Below are 25,000 nucleotides of genomic sequence, written 5' to 3' on the forward strand. Positions count from 1 at the left end.
CAATGGAGCCCCTCCTGGGCCATCGGATTTCATCAAAAGTGAGTGAGTAAATTCCTGGGGTGTAAGTCCCTAGGTGGCATAGTTGACACAAAACAATTATATTCTTTTGAATGATTCCTTTAGATTAAATTGACTCTTTCTTGTCGGCAACTGTTTGGTCACACGTTATTGTGAGTTCTTCTGGTTTTTAAAAATAATAGTCTGTTTTTCCTGAGTACCTGGCTGTGATGGGATGAGTGAAGTTTCTGACCTCTCAATGACTTTAGGTAAGGTGATTTGTTATTGATATCTGTCCATATTTTGGTTGTTTGCTGTTCAGTTAAAAATGAAGGACAAAGTAAATATTCTACATGAGGACCTACAATGGACCTAAATAGCCATTATACAGTGTGTGAAGACAAGATAAAGCAGAGTTGAGATAAAAACTAATTCACAAGATATCATCATAAAATATCTTGTCTGATTCTGAAATGTTGCCATAGCATGTAGCTACTACACAATCAACAATTCAACCAGCTCACTGTAACTTGTTTTCATCACTTTTATTAATCATATGCATTGTGAATTGAATAGTCATGTTCTCAAGAGACCTGGCCAAAATCAGATTTTTGGGGGGTTGTTCTAATTTGGGATGATATTGGAAATAATTTTGCACAGGATAAAGAATAAACATTATAATATTAAGCATTAGAGTGTTCAAACATCTTTATCCGAGCTGAACTATGAGGTGATGCACTTCAGCAGCTTCATTCACAGTGAAAGGAGTACTCGGCCTCTGACTGATCACCTGAAGGGAAAAGATGTTCACATTTCATACAACAATGGAAACCTGTACATGGAATAAATCTGAATAAACAATGTGCATTGCATGATCAAATCATTCAACGCAGGCTTATTAAATCTTACTTGTTTGGTAGTAATCGTACACTGTGACCACAGCTGGCTTGAGATTCTTCACTGGAAGAATCTGTTTCATTTGTATCTGGTAATTCATTGGAATATTTTGTGGGATCTGCAGGAAGAAACAAACACATTAGTCATGGACATTATGGATAAAAGGTTAATGGATCGACCTAATAATTTTAAATAATATGAATGTTGCTGTTCTCTCACCTCCTTCAAATACACAATGACATGATCATCTTTAGAATCGACCCGTTCCACAAGTGGTACGTATGATCTGGAAGAACTTCCAAGCTGTGGGGAAAAGTGCTGGTTAATTTCTAAATAGTGAACTCTAGAACCTTTACACATTCTGTGATGAATCACTCAAACACACCATTGATGTATCAGCTGTGAATCCAGATAAGAGTTTAATATCCACAATGACCATGTTAGTCCTTTCCTGTAGACCATCGTATCTGGAAAAGAGCAAATGAAAATGTTTGGTTCTTAAATGCCTCATATAAATGTATAAATAAGCAAGAACAAAAGCCAGTATAATGAACAAGACTCGGGCGAAGTTGTCATCACTCATAATGTGTCAATTATAAAAAAATGTTTTCTTGTTTCTCAAGTTAGTGTTGCAGTTTTAAATACTGATATATGCCATTTCAGTTTATATTGCTTTTGTTTTTATGCTATTCAGTAATCATGTTCAAGTCTTAAGTCATAATCATGTTCAAGTCTTTTGACTTGAACTGAATACAGATTTTCTTACTTGACAGTGAAGTTCAAAATGAAATTTTGTCCCAATGTTTTGCAATCTCCCTCAATCTTAGCGTCAATGCTCAATGTTTTAGCTTCAGTAGGAGTGGGAATGTTGTAGAACTGAGCTATCTGAGAGAGTCAACACAAACAAAAATAAATGAATAAACCATTTCACAGCAGAATAAACACAATGCCAAGAGAGAAAGAGAGAGTGACAGTGGCGGTTCTAGGATTTTTCTGTAACAGGGGCCATTAAGGGGCCACATGTTACATTCAGGGGCCAAATACAGGGTACATTCAAGCACACAAAATAATTTATTCAGTACGGTGCAAATACATTTCGGCAGTCATTCCTTTTTCAAACGCTCTAATAAAAAATTATGAGCCAGTAAAGTTCTTAATGATTTTTTTTCATTTATTTATACTGTGCATAAAGGACACAATGCACTTCTTTCTGAATTCCACCTTTTAAGTTTCATAATCATGTCGTCGCTTATAAACAGTAAATTATTGTTAATTGTTTGGGGGTGAATTGCGTCTGTGATCGTTGTGAAGAATTCTCCGGTTGCTCTTCTCGTCGACGATTGATGGGTGGGAATCTCTAGGCACCTCACGATTCGATTCGATTACGATTCAGAGGGTAATGATTATCGATTATTATTTTATTTTTTTACTGCTTGGTACTTTTAAAGCAAAGTATTTATGATGACCCATAACGAACTTACTTCCAATACTTCCTATATTAATTTTATTAATAAAACAAATGGAAGTGATTTGGCAAGTCAACTGTAAGGTTACACTTGCCAGCATTTGTCCCAACATTGCAAAGAACCAACAGGAAAATAAATGTGTGCCTGTACTAGCAGCATACTTGTAGTAAATTAATACAAACTTCAGCATTCTGAACCTCTAGCATTTAATAATAGACTTCTAACCAACATCCTCTTATTTCCAATGAGCAATATAATCCTTCAGACAAAAAAGAAATTTTGCTGTAGCAAATTCACAAACAGTTTTCGTTCAAAAATATAGAATTATGTACCAGCAGCCCTCATACAAACATAATGCTTGTGGACTTACGCATATTCTGAATAATTAGTAACATACAAAGCCGCTCTTATACACAACTAAATGATAAAGAGTTATGACTTGAAATGTTTGCTGTATACCACAATCAAAAACAGCTTATACAAAAAAAGTGAATGAACATCTGCAGAGAGCACAGTCAAAATGTAACTTTTTGTGACTAGCATTGCACATATTGTAGGGCAGTATAACGTACATATAACAGATCGGTTTACAGCATATTGATGTGAAAACTAAACAATACAGAAAGCAGCTCTCATACAAAAAAGTACTAAATAGGTAACAATGAAATTGCCAATTTTCCATACGTTAGCTTTTAACGAAGAGGGTGCCGTTCGAATTTGGCGCTCAGCCATCATGCGTCTCTGTTATGTGTGCGCCACAGACTGTCCGCGCACTGCACGTCCACTTTAGAATTCCGCCTTTTGCGTTCCATCAATATTACGTTATTAGGAAAAAAATATATATATATTCGATTCAGAATCGTCCACGTCCGCATCGCGATGCATCTAAACATCGATTTTTCCCCCACCCCTAGGAACGGGGGCCAATCAGGGGCCAATCAGATTTCAGCAGGGGCCAGGGCCTCTAGAACCGCCCCTGGAGAGTGAGTAAATGAAGCTGAATGCACTACAGACCTGCACAGACACACAGGTTGAGCCCTTCACTTCAATGCTGTATTTGGCTGGAACGGTCTGCAGCTGCTTCTCCTGGTACAGTAACTTGTTGTCCTGATTGACATCGAAGTGGTGAGTGTCTCCTGCTGACTGTACAGTCACTGTGCTGGAGCCGTCAGAGCTGAACACTTTGGTGGCGTACAAAGACAGAGCCTGAAGAGCCACCACTGTGTCCTGGGAAATAAATGTGTTCAGTAATATCACTTTTACTCATTCACACCGCTAATAATGTGTTTGATTGGAGTAGTTTGAGTAACCTGTGTGGAGGAGAATCCTCCATAGGCATTCTGCTGCTTCACAAGCCAGCTGACAATCCTGTTAGCATAGCCCAGATCAGCTGTAGTGACTGAATCTGCAGAGAGAACAGCTAGCAGCACATATGAGCTGATCTCCACTGCCAGAGAATCAGAGTCATCAGCAGATGCAGACTGAGACCAGTGGAGATGAGACCCTTGAGGACAAAAGACACACGCATAACTCAATGAGCATGACAAAAAAAAAGCAAATAGTCCAGTCATAAAAGACAACAGAAATCATCAGAAACAAACCTCTTACCGTCTGAAATAGCAACATCCTCCAGTTTCTTGAAAAGCTGCTGTCGAGTGTCCGTGTCATTAGCCAGACTGAAAGTGTAGGCGAGCAGAGCAGTGGTGTAAATGTTTTTGACATCCTCAATGACGGACCTCAAGCATGACAAACCTTTACTGACGACAGGATCCTGTGACAAAAACAGAGAAACAGACACTTTGAGTGTCATTTTTCTATGAGTTTATACTGTGTTTCCTGAAGATGAACTTACTGTGACTGGAGTTTCCAGTTCAAGCAATGATGCAGTAATGTAGGCAGTCATGGTCACATTATCATTCACTCCACCCTGGAATATATGAGAAATGAAGGATAAATAAACCAACACACTCAAACTATTAAAGGAAAGTTCAACTAGACAAACTCAGGTCTAAGATTCCAGGTTTTCTAGATAGCTACTAAACCATTTCTAGGTGGCTGCTATTGTGTTCTAGATAGAAAGAGAGATAGAGAGATATAGATAGACAGAAGTTGACAGACCTTCATTCTGTTGTTGAACAGTCTTCCCTGTTGGATAAAACAGCCGTCTGAATCCCGTCTACTTATTAACCAATTCTTTGCACCCTGAATAATTTTTGGATCAATAAATATGTATTTCTGTGCTCTGCCAAAAGACCTCAAGACAAAGGCAGTCAACCTGGTGGTGTGGAAGATATAATAAAAAAATGTCATCAGGGGCCTCATGTATCAATCTTGCGTACGCACAAAAACTTTGCGTACGCCAGCTTTCACGTTCACGGTCATATGTACTAACAGTGAAATTAACGCGAGAATGTGCGCTCCTCCACGCCAATTTCATGTCTGGCGTACGTACATTTCTCATTGTTTTGTCCGTTGGCGACTCTTACAGGCAATGAAGTGAAGTTGCAAACATTACACAACGAATTGTTCAACAAGTCTATCGCACCACCACCTGTGGGAAGCATTGCTATTAATTTGCAATTTATAAAATAATTGACATATATTGTCACACGAGCCTTATGGGAATATTCTATCAATTATGCAATTAAGTAAGAACACATAAAAGCATATGCAAATTGATACAATCCTTAGTCTATGGCAATGACAGCTTTGGTTTAATGTCCACCTTTATATCAGACCATTTCTTTTTAAGGTCATTTAGGGTAGACTGTGTACAGTTGAGACATGTGTAGACAGTTGAGACACCTTAAATAACTTGCGTTCGCAGCAAGCACAAGTTGTGATTTTTGCTGTGCATGTGCGTATCAGTGTCCTCTTTGATCGTGGGAAATTTGAACAACGGACGCATCTCCGATCCGAAGATATCGGGAAAAGATTTTTTTTCTAAGATATGACGTTCACTTCACCATGCACTCTACACAATGAATAGCTTATTATCCTTATGTGACTGTTAAACGTAACTGGTATCACCGCAAACGTTATTCTGTGCCCTAAAAACTGGCATATTTCATGGTATTGTGTCATGCAAGGTAATTGCAAAATCTAGAGAAATGTGCGAGGTGGCCAGCGGGGGATAGTTGAGACATGTACCAACTGTACCCCCGATAGAGCTCTATTAGGAAACACACTGTTTAGTTGTTCAGTGTTATAATAACAGGTTAAACATCGTAATTAGCCAGCATAGGACGCAAATGAAAATAAAATTTGAATTTGTGATATTTAAACTGTGTATTATTATTAAATATTGTTACATATCTTGTTCCTGCTTTATACATTTTAACCAGTGCTAATTTAAATAAAATGAATGAATATAAATGGATGAATAAACAAAAATGTTGCCCAATTGTTATTTTCTTTATTTGTCTTTATTTTTTATATTTACAATGAATGGTAGTTACCTTCACATCATTAGAAATGGGTGTCTCAACTGTACCATGCACTGTCTCAACTGTACCAGATATTGGTACAGTTGAGACAAAGTTGAGACAAAAAGCACCTTATTTTTATGAGCTAATTGTGGAAAATATAAACTACTTGTGGGTATTATTGATTGATAATATCTTAGTCTACAAGCTAATCAAATGTTTTTGTGTGAAAAATCAAAACGCAAAAAGTGTCTCAACTGTACTCAGTCTACTCTACAGTGCGACTTTCAGATCCCACCGCATTGACGGCATCAGCCAAACTCTCCCACTCATATTTTTTCCTTTTGTTATTAATTCCGGAGGACAAAGTTCCAAATATATATATATATATTTTCGTTTCTACCTCCGATAGTAGCACCTCCAATTCACTTTCTGTAAAGTTTCGTTTCTTGCCGCCATTTTCTTACTGCTTTCTTTTGCCAAAGTGGACTCATTACCATATTTAAATTAATTTAATTAAGGGAGGAGACTGGGTGGGGCGTTGTGCTCGTGCATGTGCGCTCAATTTTACGTTAACTGGGATGTACAAAGAGAATATGCGTGGGATCCTTCGTACGCAGAGATTCATACATCTGGGTTTTTTTGTGCGTACGCACATTTGCAGCTTTGTCCGTACGCAATGTTTTAGTATGAATTCAACGCAAGTCTTTGTACATGAGGCCCCAGGTGTTTTAATGAATTCCATTCATCATAAATATCAAAACAAATAATTTGAACTAAGAGACACATTCTTAAATGTGTTTTTTTTTTTTTTTTACTATTCTCTTGGGTTTATTATTGTAGATTACCTTGATATTATTTCTGTTTAACAAAAGTAATAGTGGAAATATATTTACCATGTATTTCCATCACCATGACCAAATGTGCTGTATGATCCATCAGAATGCTTATAGTTCATTTGTCTCTGGTATCCTGTTTGGTGTGATAATGGTTAACACTTCAACAGTTTGATTCCATGTGTCTGATTATTCAACTTTACTGAATGAAATTCAGGTGTGTTGAAAAATGTATAATTTGGCAGTATTTTCTCAGTATTTTCTTGACATGATTTATGTCTCTCACCGCTCTTCAGGAAGCCTGTGGCTCTCTCTCGGATGGCTGAGGTGAGCTGCTCTGTGTTCTCCAGATACTGCAGAATGTAAATATTGGGAGAAAGAACAGCCATGTTTTGCTCTCCACAGCCGTACGGCATCCGTAATAATCCATGAAGATTCCTTAGTGCACGACCCAATATGTCTCCTATAAACCATACACAAATAAAACTCACTACATTTTATAAGTTCAAAACCCAATCTCCTCATATATGCTTGTATTTGTAAATGTTACCAATGACTGAAACAGAGGATCTGGCTGATCCCTCTATCACATCTTTAGGGAGAGTCAGAGCCACTTCCTCTGAGAGACTGTCACCTACTGTATGAAACAGACAGACAGAAACGCATCAACAGAGTAATGCAATAATATTAACATTCTAATACCATCTGTGAAGTCCCAATAATAATAATATAATTGCAAGCAGGGCTTACTGCCCTTACGAAAAAAAAGTATACTTCAAGTTCATTTTATGAAGTATACTTGAGTAACGTTCACGTATATTTTTTAAGTATACTTTATGTAGTAAGTATACTAATGTCAATATGTACTAGTAGTAAACTTGTAAGTGTACTATTTTAATACCGCTTGGGACTAAATTGGCCCACTTGAAGTATATAAAAGTATATGTTTAAGTGTACTATAAGTGTAACAGTAGTAAACTTTAAGTGCACAACTAGTTCATAATTATGATTCTCATTTGTACTGCAAGTGAACTTATGAGTATACTAGTAGTTTACTATTTTAATACTTGTAGCAACTTTGAAGTATACTCTCAGTAAACTACTAGTTTAGTAGTTTTATACTACAAGTTTTCTTTAAGTGAACTTAACATCATACTTATAGTTTACCATTTATATATTATTTTTACTCTTTTAGTGTACTCTCAGTAAACTACTAGTTTAGTAGTTTTATTCTACAAGTTTTCTTTAAGTGAACTTAACATTATACTTATAGTTTACTATTTATATACAATTTTTGCAGTTGCAGTAGGCCTATACTGCTGTTCAAATGTTATTTTTTATACTTGAAAAATACCTTTAACTCTACTTTAATTTTAAAAACATTTTATTAGCTTCATGCATCCTTTTTTATCAACACTTGAATGTCAGTAAGTTTCACAAAGAAAGGCAACATTTTAAACAAAATAGTTGAGAAAATCTCATTTTTGTCAAAGACTACGCCTTGATCAGATCCAGAACGATGATCAAAACACAGGTGGAGTAGATCGAGTCCAACACCTCCAAAGCTTCACAGTCGTTTTCTCTTCATGGGTTAGGCCTACGCTTCATTTCATTTGGAAACATTAAGCAGTTTTGATTTACAAGCTGTTTAATGTTTGATATCACATTATTTTACATTTGAGTGAGCAATCTTCTATCACTTGTTTCAGCTTCTTGTCCTGTGTTTTGATCCGGAGAATCTGTACTAGAAGATGTGTCATAGCGCCCCCTACCGTATAACAGTGAAAACATGGATAGCTGGAAAATTCAGTCAATGGTGGGGAAAAGTTTAATTAAAGTAAATATGTACACTACCAGTGGACTAGCCTACACAAAAATTCAGATACGCAGAATTAGAAACATATTTGTTTTATATCAATATTTTAATCAATATTTTCAAACAAAGTTTCATAAAACTGTATATGAAAAACGATTTAAAAAAAGTATATTTAATAGGCTACTCAATCAAAAGAGTTAACACAACTACAAGCCAAGTATACTTTGAATAATTAAAATTTTAAGTATATCTCGATCAAAAGATTGAGTACAAGTATAGGCCAAATATATTTGGACTTTTCTCTCAGTATAAGTCAAGTACACTTAAGTGTAATTAAGTATATTTTTGAGAAGTATATAAAATGTAGACTGAAAGTATGCTTTCTTCTTTTTAGTTGAAAAGAAGTATAATAGAACACTTGAATAAACTTATTTTCCATGCTTATTTTATTTACTCTATATTAAGCTATTCCACCCGAAAGTTTGTTACTATATAAAGCTGAACATGTTAGTTTATAAGACGGTGTGTAATATTATGTTTTTAAAAAAGTATTTAATAAGCTACTCAATCAAAATAGTAAACACAAGTACAAGCCAAGAATACTTAGAATACTTAATTATACTTTTAAGTATATCTCGATCAACAAGTATAGGCTAAATATACTTAGACTTTTCTGTCAGTATAAGTCAAGTATACTTAAGTGCAATTTGAAGTATATTTCTGAGAAGTATATAAAAAGTAGACTGAAAGTATACTTTCTTATTTTTAGTTTAAAAGAAGTATACTAATAGAACACTTGAATAAACTTCTTTTTCATAAGGGTGTGTTTCAAGCACTTTGGAAAAGGGAAGAAAATAGCCACAATTTCAAAACTGAACTACTAAACTACATTTGTCATGAAAGGCTGACAAATTTCAGCTTTCTCAATTACAATGTCAGAGACATATGATAATATTTTGGTTACTGTATATTTTAGCTCCCTCTGTTGGTCCTCAAATTTGGTGTGGCCTAAAAATGTCCGCTATGCAATGTCAATGTGTACTAATTTTCATGAAGTTAGAGTTTGTCTTTATAAGATAAATAGCCAATTAGTCTTTACAGACTGTATATGCGAAACATATTGACGAGTCAAAATTCTTTGAGCAACAGTCAGTTGAAAAAGCTTCACTGCTTGATCCCCGAAAAAAAACTGAACAAAAGCAAAAGGGTTCCAGCATTATTGGTGCTTATACACCAAAATATGAATGAAAATGAAATATTTGCAGACTAACCCTTTGGACACAATAACCAGCTTTGAGTCTCTGTCTTTTCAGTTCCTTCCGCCTGCAGCATAAAATCATACATCATACTGACATAAGCAGCATTAGGATCAAGGGTAAATGATATCTAAGAGACATTTGACGAGCGCTGACCTGTACAAGCAGACTTCGTGTGACCGTGTCAATGCGTCCTCTCTCTGGGACGCTCACAATCTCATTGTCACACACAGTCTGGGACACCTCTGCCTCTGCACTGACTGTAATATTCACGACTCCTAAAACATGAGAAATGTACATGAAGATACAACAGACACAAACACTGAGAAACAATGATTCAGACTGGAAAACTCACCAAGAACAGAAGGAGTGAGGATCCATTTAAAGGTTTTTCTTCCATCAGCACATAGACAGGATGAATACTGATCATCAGAGGAGGCTTTGAGAGTGTAGTCTGAGGACGGAGCTGGAGTCACTTTAACCTGTCAATCAACCACACATGATTAGAGGCATATTTGATATGATTTGATTAGACTGAGTCTGAAATCTCACCATGATGCACTTGGACAGATAGCTGAAGACAGTGGCCTTCAGCTCAAAGATCTCCCCACGGATGATGGAGTAAGGCAGAGAGAGCTCCAGGAAGAAGGGCTGGAAAACTGTCAGCTGAGCAGGAGGAGCGAGACCCAGACCTTCAGAGGACAGACAGAAGACCTCCGTCTCCCAAGAGGTGATGGTGTCAGGAACCGTGACAGGAACCTGAGCTGATCCAGAGTCCCTGCGGAGGAATTACAACAATATGCATATTTGATTCTGACCCAGCCATTTATGATACAATAACTGGATTCAAAATCTGCAAAGCAAGCACGGTATTTTCTGTCCTGTGGGTGTGAGGGGAGATGATGTATTAAAAATAAGTAAAAAGATAGATGTGATGCTAAATGTACTGATTACGCTTCACATACCCCACTTCAGCAAGTTCCCAGATCCATGTTTCTGGAAAGAAGGTCCGAATCGTCACTGCTGGAGAATGTCTGTCATTTGCACCAAATTCACCCGCTTCTGCATACATCATTCTCCTTGGAGCACTTTTATACCTCACTGGAAAAAAAAGTGATATTTTGTAGTTTTGAGTGATATGTATGTGAAAAGCAAAATAACCAAGTCTCTATAGAGTCATAAGTGAACAGCAAATGGAAAGCAGATCATCACTTTCATACACATTATTTTATTTTCATATACAGATTTATTTTAGTGTTGTCAGAGTTTCGAAGTTTCGAGTTTCGAGTTTCCCTTTCGAAAGGGAACTCACGCTGCGTCCTCTAGGGGTCGCTATGGGAAATGCCTCCAGCATGACAGGTGTCTGAAGCATGAGTCTAAACATGACAATGAACTTGACTTTTGCAGGTGGCCGCCTATGAAGTCAACAAAGATGAGACCATGAAATGGCACCTGTGAAATACGTCATCCTCTTTCTTGTCTTCAGGAGACCATCTGTTTGAGTGCGTGTCTAAATAGAAAGCCAAAACTATGGCTTGCACTAGCACCATGAGTTTCAAGAAGTGTGTTCCTCCATATCAGCTTGTCCTGACACCTGATGACACACGTGTAACTGTATGTGTTCTGTGCATGGGCGAGGAGCATGCAAGCTCAGTCCTTGAGGGGGCTGTTTGCGTGCATTGCCAATGCTTTCCCATGAGGAAGCTTCGCTCTCGTTTGTCCCTTTTCTCGAGGGAATCGGGACGGGACCCGCTGCAGCTGAGGAGAGTAGGAGACTGAGATTGTGGGGCTCACAGATGGACGAGCAATTTGTGAGTTTCCAATGAGTTTGAGGAAGGTATGAATATCTATCATTTGTCGGGGGCAGGCGAAAGCAAGCTCCTGGAGGATGATGTGTTATCCCTCACATCATCTGATCTGGCAGCAAGCGAACTCCTCGCCTCAAGCCAAGATTAACAGGATGAGGGTGATGTTCCCTTTCTCCCAGATCTTCACACTGAGGTGCAGAGATCTTGGGGAAAGCCATTTTCTGCTCGCAACCACAGGCAAACTATGTTGAAGTTCACAGGCAAACTATGTTGAAGTGGAAGGGATGCAGGAATATGGTTATGCGTCGATGCCTCCATTTGAAGAGACACTGGCCAGCTATCTCTCGGTAGGTGAGGCATCCACATTGAAGGCGCTGTTTCTGCCATGTTACATCACGGCTGAATGGCAGAGCATATGCACAAGCATATGCACCCACCCCACAATAAGTATGATATTGTTAGTGATGATAAAACAGCAAATTTACATATATTAATTAAATACTGTTGTCGAAGTTGGTATTGTGGCTTTATATAGCTATGGTCTTGTATAGCTAAAAGCTAGTTTCTTTCAACTCAGGCTGCTTACCAAACTGAAGCCATTTTTATCTTTTACTGATTTTGAGAGGGTTATACATGATTTTATCACAACTCGCCTGGATTATTGTAATGCTCTATATGTAGGTATTAACCAGGCCTCCCTCTCCAGACTACAAATGGTTCAAAATGGTACAGCTCGACTCCTGACCGGAACTTGTAAAAGAGATCACATTACGCCTGTTCTTGCCTCCCTTCATTGGCTACCGGTTTGCTTTAGAATATTAGATTAGAGTTGTATTCTGCATTTTTATCTTCTAGTTTGTCCCTTGTTTTAAATGTTTGTTTTTTGTTACTCGTGTTTATAATCTGTCCGAAATCATGTCATTGTCCAGAACTTTGGTCAACCTTGGTTGTTTTAAATGTGCTTTACAAATGTAGCGGGTAGGGTGGTTGAGATGGCAAGTGTACCTTTAAGGCCTGCTTATTGGCACTGATTATTTGGATCAGGTGGCGTAAGTGACGCGTCCCTTTAAATGTGTCGTGAGACATGAACAGAAAAACATGAATGCGGTGTGAGTTGAAGAGTGAGCCTCATGGTGTATTGGCTGTGTAAACGGGAGAACCTTGGTCTGGCATCTGTGTGTATGGTGACCAGTAAATGGTACCAGCAGTTACGAGTCTATAGAAACTTGCTCCCATAATAGCGAGTAGTGATTCTATACGGGTTTGCAGCAACAAGCAACACTGGGAAGAGTGCACAGCTATTAGTCATCCACACCGTTTAACTTTATTGTTACGGGGCATATAGCTCTAATTCATCTAGGCTGGTGTCCAAAGAAAAACGAGAATTGCCTTCGTCGGTCACTAGCCACTGTTTTTCCTGGGTTTAATCATTCTGTTTTACTTTTTATTTCTTTGGATGTTTGTGTGTGTCTTGGGGATCTGCTACCACCGTTTTGTGATGACCTGGATCTAGGTGGGCCTGGGATGGAGTTCTGCTAGTGGTAGCTTGTTAATCTAAATGTTTTTTTGTTTTTTTTGTCTGTTTGGCAATCGTTATAATTCAACATTCGGCCTATGGGCATTGTGCAATATCTCCTTTGGGGACAGTGTCTATTTTGCAATGTTTATTAGTGTTTTGTGTGAAATGCTGTGTTAATGTATGTATGTATGGCCAATTTGGTTTGAAGTGTTTCTTGCAGTGTTTGAGTGTGTGTATGTGAACAGTATCTATTTATTCGACTTTATTCACTGTAGTCTAGGTATTGTTAGACTTTTTATATCTTGTAACTCATTTACTATGAGACTTTCATTCACTGTGATTTATTTATTGTAGAATTGTTCACTGTTACCTACGGGGAACATTTGTCTGCTCCGATTGCCAATCAGTGTATTGTCTAGTGTTTAATAAAACTATATTTGAGTACATCAGTCCCATTTCCATCCCTTCATTGGATACAACCTGTCTAAATAGTTAAAGGTGAACTAAATAACTTTTTTACCTTAACTGAACAGCTTCGGAGTCACTGGAATGGTTATATTACTTATTTCGGGTTGAATGGTGGTCGTTTCGCACCCCCCTGGTGCCCGTGAGCGGAAAATCCGCACTTGCAACTTTGAGCCGGCGGGCCGCCGGCCGCCGCGTCAGGAAGCATCGCGTGATATCAGGTCTCACGATGTAACGAATTGCTTTATGGCCAAAAGAAATCTGCTAAAATGGTGTCATTATTGCGCTCCCTCACGCTGTTCGAACCCGAATGAAGAAGACGTTTTAAAGAATGTCCCATCTGCTTTGATGTCGTTGATCTACTAGCCTCTGGTGTCTGAGAATCGCCAACGAGTTTTTACAACAGTGTTGTCAAATATCTATTCCGAAGCTGTAGGGGGAGCTCTAGAAAGAAACCTGCGAGCAAAAAGCGAGAATACAGCGAAGAAATCCCGAAATTACTGAGCCCTGCTTTAAAGGGGAGCGATGCTTGGGTTTTCTAGTTTAAATATTCAAATTGTGTGCGTTGGAGCACCCCCTAGGGGTCACACAAATAAAATTGGATTGGATTGGATGGTCAGACACGTGCAAGAAAATCAAGCTTAAATTGAGTTACAAGGTTTTTGACCAGCGAATGACAGATATAGTTTGTCTGTATCGCATTATGTTTTCATCAACGAACAGGAGATAAAGTTTAATATGGGTGCTCAGTTTTCTTGTTGTTGAAATCTCACGATCAAAATCTCATTATACAAAAGATGAAGCGCTATGCACAATATTGTAGCGATCGGAGAAAATGATCCCAAAGAGCATCGGCTACACAGGTGCTCACGTTAATAAAAGAGCATTAAAACTGTTAAGTGAGTCTCTTGCCTCACACAGTCCAGCGAACCACAAACTTCTCGAACTCCCCTTTCTCCAACCCCGCCCACGCTTAACTGCGCAGGCTCGTTCTTTAGAAGAACAGCCCATTCCTTAAAGCCCCATACAACCAAAACACATAACACATGAAAGAAAATACACGCATCTAGATCATATTGAACATAAACAGTCTTTAGACTTGCTACATTATATTTAAAACACTATATTTGCTTCTAGACTAGACAGCAAAGACTACTATTCACCGCTCTTCAAATTATTTTTTTTTAGCCTTTATGGACAGTGTTTCTTGAGTAAATAAAAGCTGTGCTTACGCAAACATCATTTCTTTATTTTTGGAATATGATCATTTTCCACGGCATACCTGACACTAGTGGCACAGGTGTTGGAAACACTGCTTCAGACAACTGTCATGGCCGGAGGCAATCCCCATAGCGACCCATAGGTGATGCATCGTCTTCTCAGGGAACCATGGTGGTATGCGTAACCTGAGATGTTTTCTAGTTTCAATTTATTTAATATTTTAGTTTTAGTATTTTAGGGCTGCCAAAGTTAATGTGTTCATTTAATTTAGCCAAATTTATATAGTTACGTTTTTGTATCAGTAATAACACTGAGTCTGAATGTTTTTTTCTACTACATCACTATAATTGTGTAATTGTACGAATTGTAAGAGATCCACAATTTCACAAATTTAACATATATATATATATTTTTTATATATATATATTTCACAACAAGCACCTACATATTAAAACATAACAGCTTGGATTGTAATTGTGCATGTACCTATATAACGGTGTCGGTGATACATCAAGCCTCTGTATGACAGACACTGAGGAACTCGCACAACCAAATTTGTTGCCATCTTCAATCCCACTCTCTGTCAAAAACCACAATAAGTCATGAAAATACAAATTAGTTTTAATTGTCAGTATAATCAAGTATAATTACTTGCACATATACAGTATATACTCTCCCAATCATTATCTAGTGCACTGCCACACATATAATCCACCTGTTACCTTTAAGGATTCATAGGCGTTGTCTGTCGGCACAGCTCGACGGGGTCTCACATGCAGACACTCCCGCTCATCTTCAACAGTATAAGGATAATCTGACCCCGACTGCACTGGCAGCAAGTTGAAGACCTGTGACGGGACCAAGTTCACACAACAAAACTTTAATTCTATTTTGGTGAGAAAAGAATGAAGATGTTAAATCTCCTTATATTGGGATGTCAGCTCAAAAACTGATGGATCATAGCAGTAATATCTAATCTTTGTTATCACTAGATTCACACTGTAGGTTCCCACTATGAAGACGCAGTTAATCAATACTGAATCTTAAAGCAGCTACACCTTGTCAGCATCCAGACGTTTTCCTGACTTCAGGATCAGGACGCTCTGATCTACAGCACTGAGGCCACACAGTGAACCAGGCTGAGCTGAGAGCTGGAGAGTGTTTTTCTCACCAGGAACCGCTTTAGCAGGAGAAAACTGCAGAGACACCTGTGAAATACAGTGAATAGGATTTAATTTAGTAATACAGTAAGTAATACAGTAAAGAGGCTCATTTCTAAAGCTACAATGCATACCTTGTTTTTGAAACACTTTTCAATGTTGAAATTTTTGCTACTAGCAACAACATTTTCACTGGGCAGAACACAGTATGCCAGAATCTGCAGTACAGGAGCCAGATCTGAACCAACAGACAGTTTGAACGACATTTTGCCACTTGCTCCATTAGAAGACTTCACTTCAATCTTCTCATATCCATGATGGACGATCACTCCTCTGGACAAGACCTGAAACAGACAGATGACACTCAAATAACAAACTGACTAGAGTAGCCAAATAATACTGTTAAACAAAAGCATCTCTGTAATAATATAAATACTGCCGATGTTCTCACCATATAGACAATGTCCGTTTTGAAGTCTTCAACAGTCTCTCCAATAAAATAATACTTGATGGTGGCTGTAAACTCAGACTCACACTTTAATGGTTGCTCAATATTCTCTATAATCAATTCACTTAGTGTTGGGGTGTATGGAGTGGCAGGCTGGAAGAGCTGAACTGGTTGTATACCCACAGAGATGTAAGGCTTGTTGTGGCTATAATAACGGGGCTCTTGAGAGACACTTGCCTGATAACAAAGAATCAGAAATAACTCATGCAACTGAACTCTTCAGGGAACACAAAAGAAAACTAAAAAAACAACAAAAAAACTCTCTTACAATCAGATTAATATCACTTTTAGGACGACTGGACGTATTAAAAGAGAAGCTGGCCAGTCCATCGCTGTCTGTAGTGAGATTTAGGAGCAGTTTTGGGGACCAAGTGTTACCCTCCATAAGATAAACCTCTTTGTTTTGAATTGGTGCACCTTTGAAGTTTGAGAGTTTGATCTGTTGAAAATAAGATTTTGAAGGCATAAATAAATGAATAATTATGTACATATCAATGGTGCTAAACTGAGATAAACTGATTTTAGACTTACTTTTCCTTCTATAATTGATCCATGTTCATATGTTTTGGGCAGCTCAGTAAATGTGGCGTTACCAATTTTATAAGTAAGAGATACAGATTCAGATTTTGTCATGGTAATCTCTGTAAACAGTAAAAACACCAGAATAATTATTCTTTAAAATAAAATTAAAGTAAAACATAAAAAATTCAAGAAGTAACAGGATCTGACCAAATCCAGCAGCTCACCTGTTCCTTCTTCTGTAACCATTGCCTCAACACGAAGAGAATTCTCCAGCCTATCCTTTAGTGTGGCGTTGAAAAAGACTGATGTTTCTAAGGTATGGATGGCACAGCCTGTCTTTTTTATCTAATTATAAGGAGTTAACAAAAAAGATAGCATGTTGACTGTAGAGTGGTTTGATTGGATTAGTGGAGGTAAGATAATGTGCCATTACTTGTACTGTGTTTCAACTCACATACCTCAATGGTTTCCTCTAAACACACTTGACCGGTGTAAAGGCTCTGGTAGGACAATCTATTACGGCACACTTTCACCCATGATTTACCAGGTACAGGCTGTCCATAAGTGTATCTGTGAAAAAGGTACAAGCAAATTATCTAGAACCCAGGGTTGAGTTCAGCAACTAATATATTACGATGGGGATTACAGTAAATAACTGACCCCAAAGTAAAAAATATTTAAAAAGAAATAATACAATTAACAATTAAATCAAAGTAACTTATTTGTGACAAGAATGGAAGAATGCTCTCTTAATATATGTATTTAAAAATTAATATTTAATCACATGCTATACTGCTCTCTTAATGCAGGAAATATAAACCACTCACTTTCCGCAAACCTCAATTATCAGTTCCTCTTCTTCAACACTCACTTCATTTGGGCTTTTTACAGTAACTTCAAACTTAGGCAAAACTAGAAGTCAGAAGACAGAAATTAGAGTTATTAGTAGTCAAATTACATATTAATATACGGACATGTTATTGAAATTCTTCCCATGCAACAATGCAAATCATTTGTTTTAATGACTTACCATATTTCTTCACCTCAAAATCATGTGAGATCATCCTGTCACCAATAAAAGCCTTCAGTTTGTACATGCCTTGACGGGCCTCTGGGTTTAATTCATAAAAAAGCTGCAAAATCCACCTTGTTGAAGAAACATTTGTCCATTGACCAATCCGGTTACGTCGACTGTCCTGTTCAATACCAGAGACAGTGCAGATATTTAGTTACAGTCAGCTACACATATCCTGACCATCAATGAAGAAATGTATAATTAGCCTACTGAAAATACAATAATTGTAAAAATAAGTGTTAATAAGATTCAAAAGGTGCTAGTTATGACTGCACAGAAGGTTTTGTGTTCTTACCTCAAGAACCACTGTACTATACTGTAAAAGAGCAAATAGTAGTAAAAGATTAAAAGCTTCAAAATGTGTATTCAACAATGCAAGAGAAAACAAGGGCGATAAAGATGCAAGATAAACACATCAGACCTGCTGATCAAGGGGTGCAAAGTTTGTATCCATGGTAACAACTCTGAAGTGCACTGTAAAATAGAAATATGCATTTTAAAAAAAACTCCACTTTTGACGTCTTTCAGCTCTTATATAAGGGACAAGGCTTACAGTCAGTATTTCACTCCTGTAAATAACCAAACTGTGTGTGAACGTAACCGTATTAAGGATCAAATGCAGGGCTGACAACTGTATTCTGCTGCTGTGTGAACGTGTTTTTTGAGCCAAATTACACTGTCATAGTAGCCTGTTTTAGCCATAATTATCTCTATTAACAGCTATTATCTCATGTAACGATCTATAGCAGGAGTGTCAAACTCCTGGAGGGCCAACCCTGCTTCAACACACAGACCTGTAGATTTCAGATAAACCTGAAGGACTTTATTAGCTGGATCCTGATCCTGACATTTAAGGTTAAAGCTAAACTCTGCAGTGGCTCATCAAGAACACCCCTGATCTATAGTATCTGTAGATTTCATATAAAATAAAGTCATATAGATACTGTAATTACAGAATTTAGGCTGAATATATGTTTGAATCTGAGGTGATTGTTCAAACACACACTAGATGACCATTCTTGTGTTTCCAAAGCTGTTCGATTTCAAAGCTATTGATCCTTATCGATCCTTATATTTTCTTATGCTCCTCTTTTCTGTTTACAAGTTTGTAAATCCATTGAACTGTTTACTTAATGCTCGTTCGCCATCTGTCGGTTTGTGCAACATTTGTAATTTTTGATCATCAGCTCATTGTATGATCATAGCAAGCTTTACTTAATGTATACGTTACATAAGCTGTGATCAGGGTTTAGATGTCAGTGACAGCATTATTTACTGAGCCTTTGAGACATTCAAAGCTCACCTGTCTGTCCTGGAATATATATAGGTTTATCGGTCTGGATAAAGGTCAGAGGATGGTAAGGCCTGAACATGACTTTTCTCTCTTCAGACATCTTGAAAGTTTCTCCCTGTAGTTCGACCTTCATTTTCTGCACTGATTCTGCTTCGACCAGAGGAGCCTGATGAGAAATAATATACTGTATTTACAACCTGCCATCACAAAAACTAGATGCGTTATGGTGAAATATATATGATAATAATCATCATGTGTATGTTTTGATGGCTGACCTTGAAGTTAAAGCAGCGGTGAAACTCTTCCTCAGCTTTCTCCTGCAGCAGTAAAGTGCTCTGGTTACCATGAACCAGATGAATGGTCATGACAAGGCTTTCATTGGGCTTGAGAAGACTTGCACACAGTTTGGCCTCAGATCCAGACCCGATCACTGCAGGAAATGTCACCATGAAAGATCTGTCCAGAGAAAATGTAAAATTGTGTTGTTTCAAAAGCAATATTGTCCTAAATAAACATAAAATTAATTCACCAGACTTGTGTCGAGCCATTTGTTTGGCTGTTTGAAGAAAAAGAGATATAGGCCTAGTTGCAATACACTCTGTAATAATTCAAACAACTGTATCAGATGACTATTGTGTTACACGGAGCTGAACTGATGACAGCACGGCTTGATCTCTGGTTGACCAATTAGCGGAAAGGGGCGTTTTATTCCCGCCCATGTTGAGATCGAATATTCAAGCTGTTTATTCATTTTGGTTTTTATTGTTTTTCCATTTGGCGGATTAGAACAAATAGTGTGATGAAAACAAAGATAAAAATATAAAAAAACATCGCAAGATTTCTTTATTCACGAGAAGAATCGAATATGTGATAAATAAATGGTTTCTTCGTTATTCCGTTTAGAAGTCAAAAACGAGAAAACAAATTATCTGGTGTGGTTTATTCCTTTTTGATCCGATCGAGTCTCGCGAGGCACTGAGTCCGAAATACTCATTCAAAATTTTCGCACGTTAAAAAAATAAATAGGCCTATGACTTAGATAAATATTAGCACACTAACATTGTCCGTCATACAAAAAAAAATCGGATGGGGTTTGATTTTCAGTGTTTTTTGCATCCGTAGCAAGCATTTTGATCTAGGTGTTTTGACAATTCAGAGACACCGAATATGTCATATCCTAAATGAGTGTCCCAAAATTCTCCTTTCACTCAACGTCTGTGAAGTGGAGCAGGACAACGTCGTCACCAGTCCTTGTTCTTTCGGATTCTCATCCACAGATGACTGGTTTTGGATGCGGGGAGGGGCATTTTTACTGCGTGATATATATAAGATGCACAACACAACGGTTCATTGTTTCCAAATTATGACCAGAAATGGATTAAGTCTGCTGTTTAAAACAAATAAAGAACCGTTGTTATTATGCGCAAACAGCAGGAAAATGTATCCGTGCTATATGCCCATGTCAAAAATATCTATTCCGATTTGAAGCTTATTGTGACATAGGCCTACAAACACGCACATTAACCCGGGGCCTATACTATGAAGCCGGTTTAGGTGGCTAGCCAGCTATGTTTCAGTTTAGTTCGTGCCAACCCTGGGTTTTAGGCACTGTAGCTGTCGCAGATATTTTTTCACTTTTGAAAGGTTTTTGGTTTGTTTGTTTGTTTTGTTTTATAAATTTTGTGTAATACTTGTGTGAAAATTGTATTGATCTACATGATAGTTTGGTAATAGTGACACCTACTGGGAAAAGGAGTAACATAAGACGTATTGGTCATGTGATTTTATTTTTTGCGTGCTTACCGGAAAAGGAAAAAGAAAAAAGATAAGAGAGAAACACGAGGTGTGGGGGTCGAGACAAGATGGCGACCAAGACAGACGTATGTTGAAACGCTCTGAAGGGTTTGATTTTATCCTCTTTCTGTGAAGACTCTTCATGTGTTAAATCTTTCAAAAAACTATAGTTTCGAACTTGAAACTATAGTCTATAATACTGTAATAGCAAACTTTATTTTTTCGCTTGAAAAAAGTACTAAGAAGTTGCTGATCTAGATCCGTCACCGCGTGACTCACGACAAGCGATTAAAATGAGCGCCAAAGACAAACGAAAGAAAGTGATCTCAGACCATTTCTACGCAGCTGATCACACATCTTCAGCTGATTCAGCTAAAGGAGACCTGCCAGTACTTCTTCCTCCCGCTCCTGACACTCCACTGAGCAGCCCTATGCCGAAGAAAAACCGAGGTGAGCCTTCCCTATCCGAGTTGCAGGAAAATATCATCACGGCCCTCACCCTGAAAATTAATCAACGGGCAGACTCACTCCAGAAAATGATAATTACCAACTCCAACACGATCGAGGAACTCAAAACATCCTTAAATCATCTTTATTCGGAGATTCAAGATCTTAAGGAGGACAAAACCAAGCTGGGTGAGAAATTCACGCAACAACAAAAATCTCTCGTCAGTCTGGAAGAAAGAGTCGCCGATGCCGAACGTTACAAAAGACGTTGGTGCCTATGTCTACATGGCCTCTCTGAGCAACCAAACGAAGATGTAAAGGCAAGAGTTGTAGAAATTTGTAACGTTGTTGCCCCTGAGTCTTGCAAAAAAGGTTTTGAAGTCATTGACATTGCTCACAGGCTTGGTAAACCGCAATCGGGTAGGATTCGTGCCATCATTGCTTTATTCACGTTACGGTCTGTGCGTGATGCCATTTGGAAGAATGCCAAAAACAACGAGTTCCTGAAACAACACAAGCTTCGCTTCGTGGAGGATCTGACCAAAGAGGAAAAAGACAGACGATCGCTTTTATGGCCACATGTGAAGAAAGCACGTGAAGATAACAGAAAAGCCTACTATGTCGGGTCCAAGGCGTTCATTGAAGGCAGTGGCGTCATGCCCATTCAAAGTGAGGGGGCACGTGCCCCCTCAGATTTTTCCTCCCTGATAATTTTTTTTGTCACAACTTTATTCCTATTATGCTCCATAATACCAGAGCCTATAACGACTCAAATGTATTCTTCTGGATGTGTAATAAATCGGTCAGCATCAGCCCTTTTTCCTAATATGGTGTCTGTGTATCAAATCTAGAGCAATCTACGCGCGTAGCGCTCTAGAATCTTTGCTGTGTATGTTCAAGCAACTCACTCATCTCGCACGTTGAGCTAGCAATGTTTTACAGATGGTCTTGAAGTGGTAAGTGGGCAAAGCAACAAATCAGCATTGAATTAGTTATCGGATGATATTAAAAGGTAGTGGGATTATTTGTGGTTGACCTGGAAATTTTAACTTGATCAAAAAGTTATGGATTTAATATTAGCTGCGAATTCAGAGCATTAACTTAAGTTGTGTCAGTGTAACGTTATCGATAGCTAGCCTAGTCTAACCGTAAACTAGTTGGCTAACGTTACTGCCATCCAAAGCCATTAACGTTATCTGATCGGTTTTGAAACATCTGTTCTGTTTTATCTTGTGTCAAAGTCTCCAGCTGGTTCAATTGTTTTCAGTTTCATAGAAACGAGGGTGTTAAATTTGTTGTAGGCTAACTGCAAAATCCAACCTAACGTTATCAAGGCATCGACTTGATGTTTCTCCCATAGACTGTTATTCACGGTTCTTCGCGGATCAGGCAGCTAATTCAAATGCAGTGAAAAAAGATAGGCAAACATTAATGAAGTAGACTTAAAAAGCTTTTGAATTTGAGCTTACAGTTCTTTCATCAACCTGTCTTTTACATAAACTTACAAAATAGATACTTTAACTTAGTCCTCAGATAGAGGAGGGTTGCTGCTAGCTCCGTTAAGGTATTTCTGTCCCTCCCAAACTGCATTGAAATGGTATGTTTAGCAGCCAGAATTTAAAAATTTTCAGGGGGAGAAACCCCCTGACCCCTCCTAACATGATCCATATCACCCGTCAGAAAATAATTGCAACGTCTCAGATTGTGCCCCCCCAGAATTTTGGCTTGCATGACGCCCCTGATTGAAGGTATTGAGATTAAACTGAATGCAGAAGGCCAAAAGATAAGCTGAACAGTAGTACAGTAACTGATCCTCAGACATCTGAGATGTATGGCCACAAACGCATGCACGGTTGTTGTTGTTTTTTTTTGTTCAAACTTAACAACGTTTTTTAGTTCATATATAATGTTCGTATATTGAACTATACTAAATTTGTTCTGCTTTTGAAATTGAGGATAAACCAAACCCTCCTCATACTTCTGTTATTTTTTCTCCTGTTGTAACTTGTTATATTATAACGGAGTTATCACTCATTTCACTTAATGTAAAGGGCATTCGAGATATTGTTAAAAGAAAAGCAATATTTTTGTTTTGCAAAGAAATGAAGGCAGATTTTATTTTTTTACAAGAATCCCACTCAAGTGTGGAAGATGTTTTATTTTGGAAGAATCAGTGGGGAGATGATCTCTGGTTAGCTCATGGAAACAACCATTCAGCTGGTGTAAGCACTTTGAAAGGCAACTTTAGAGGAAAAATTATTTGTAACAAATGTGATGTTAAAGGGCATTGGGTAATTATAGTTGTTGAAACTAGCAGTAATTTGTTTATATTATGCAATATTTATGGTTACAACTCTTCTTCTTTAAATTGTGAATTGTTAGACACAATAGAAGAAAATGTCAATATTTTCTCAACTAAATTTCCAATGGCACAGATAATTATTGGCGGAGATTTTAATATGGTTCATGACAATGTTCTAGATAGATTCCCCTCCAAAGTCTTTAATAAAAATAACATTCTCCAGAATTTTTGTAATAATTTAGCTCTTATGGACATTTGGAGATATAGACACCCCCTTGTTAGACAATTCACATGGAGCAATAAACAAATGACTCTGCAATCGCGAATTGACTTTTGGCTAATTTCCTTAGACTTGGAACAAAGAATTTTACAAGCTGAAATTTCCCCAGCTATTCTTACTGATCACAAAGTTTTAACTTTAAGTATTAAATTTGAAGATATCCAGTGTAACTCTCGAAATGTAGGCTATTGGAAACTAAACAATTCACTTTTATACCATGAAGATTATGTGAAACAAATCCAATTATTAATAAATACATACTGGCAACAGGCAAATATTAAGAAGGAATATGGCAAGATATGGGAACTATTAAAATTTGAGATAAGAAAATATAGTATTCAATTTGGAAAAAAATTGGCCGTGAAAAAAAGAACACGTATTCAAGATATAATTTAAGAGATTTCCAATTTAACTCAAACATCTACACACCCATCCAATAATGATGTTTTAGATAATTTGCAGAAAGAATTAGACCATATTTATCAAGAAAAAGCCAAAGGTGCTTTTGTAAGATCTAGAAGAAAATGGATGGAAGAAGGTGAAAGAAATAGTAAATATTTTTTTAGCCTCGAGAAAAGGAATGCAGAAATGTGCCTAATTAGAAAATAAATGACTTTGTTACTGAAGACCTAGACACAATATCTAAATTTATTTCTAAATATTATACAGATATATATTCATTAGGAGAAGAACAAGATAATTCAATTCTTCTTAAAACCATTAGAAATCCAAAATTGCTATCTTTAGAAAGTAGATTTGAATGTTCTGAAAACCTTTCTCTAAGTGAAATTGAGTTCTGTATAAAAACACTTAAAAACAACAAATCCCCTGGAAATGACGGCCTTTCATCAGAATTCTATAAAGCTTTTATAAACGATATATCTAAATTCCTATTAGCAGTATATGAAGAGG

At 37.5% G+C, this 25,000-nt stretch overlaps 1 protein-coding gene across 2 annotated transcripts in view; it reads right to left on the reverse strand.

The window, feature by feature from the left end:
- Positions 1-527: 527 nt before the first annotated feature.
- LOC311090906 (alpha-2-macroglobulin-like) overlaps positions 528-25,000 on the reverse strand; it is a 43,122-nt gene continuing 18,649 nt past the window's right edge. The window contains exons 2-34 of one of the 2 annotated variants that reach the window (XM_084126539.1): positions 19,541-19,721; positions 19,275-19,431; positions 18,393-18,445; positions 18,267-18,287; positions 17,927-18,092; positions 17,724-17,808; positions 17,355-17,466; positions 17,121-17,241; positions 16,906-17,015; positions 16,643-16,813; positions 16,318-16,551; positions 16,001-16,210; positions 15,765-15,914; positions 15,429-15,554; positions 15,193-15,286; positions 10,659-10,794; positions 10,246-10,471; positions 10,049-10,175; positions 9,850-9,971; positions 9,709-9,760; positions 7,172-7,255; positions 6,908-7,084; positions 6,682-6,757; positions 4,479-4,635; positions 4,213-4,287; positions 3,969-4,131; positions 3,671-3,864; positions 3,375-3,587; positions 1,661-1,779; positions 1,280-1,361; positions 1,114-1,197; positions 907-1,012; positions 528-787 (exon numbers count right to left, since the gene is read on the reverse strand). In XM_084126539.1, coding sequence (XP_083982665.1) covers positions 747-787; positions 907-1,012; positions 1,114-1,197; positions 1,280-1,361; positions 1,661-1,779; positions 3,375-3,587; positions 3,671-3,864; positions 3,969-4,131; positions 4,213-4,287; positions 4,479-4,635; positions 6,682-6,757; positions 6,908-7,084; positions 7,172-7,255; positions 9,709-9,760; positions 9,850-9,971; positions 10,049-10,175; positions 10,246-10,471; positions 10,659-10,794; positions 15,193-15,286; positions 15,429-15,554; positions 15,765-15,914; positions 16,001-16,210; positions 16,318-16,551; positions 16,643-16,813; positions 16,906-17,015; positions 17,121-17,241; positions 17,355-17,466; positions 17,724-17,808; positions 17,927-18,092; positions 18,267-18,287; positions 18,393-18,445; positions 19,275-19,431; positions 19,541-19,721 — 4,225 coding nt within the window. In that variant the 3' untranslated portion in view covers positions 528-746. Of the gene's footprint in view, positions 788-906; positions 1,013-1,113; positions 1,198-1,279; positions 1,362-1,660; positions 1,780-3,374; positions 3,588-3,670; positions 3,865-3,968; positions 4,132-4,212; positions 4,288-4,478; positions 4,636-6,681; positions 6,758-6,907; positions 7,085-7,171; positions 7,259-9,708; positions 9,761-9,849; positions 9,972-10,048; positions 10,176-10,245; positions 10,472-10,658; positions 10,795-15,192; positions 15,287-15,428; positions 15,555-15,764; positions 15,915-16,000; positions 16,211-16,317; positions 16,552-16,642; positions 16,814-16,905; positions 17,016-17,120; positions 17,242-17,354; positions 17,467-17,723; positions 17,809-17,926; positions 18,093-18,266; positions 18,288-18,392; positions 18,446-19,274; positions 19,432-19,540; positions 19,722-25,000 lie in introns of both variants that reach the window. The other variant, XM_084126538.1, reaches the window with a different exon arrangement.

The sequence above is a fragment of the Abramis brama genome (assembly GCF_963993115.1).
Source record: "Abramis brama genome assembly, chromosome: 10".
NCBI lineage: Eukaryota > Metazoa > Chordata > Actinopteri > Cypriniformes > Leuciscidae > Abramis > Abramis brama.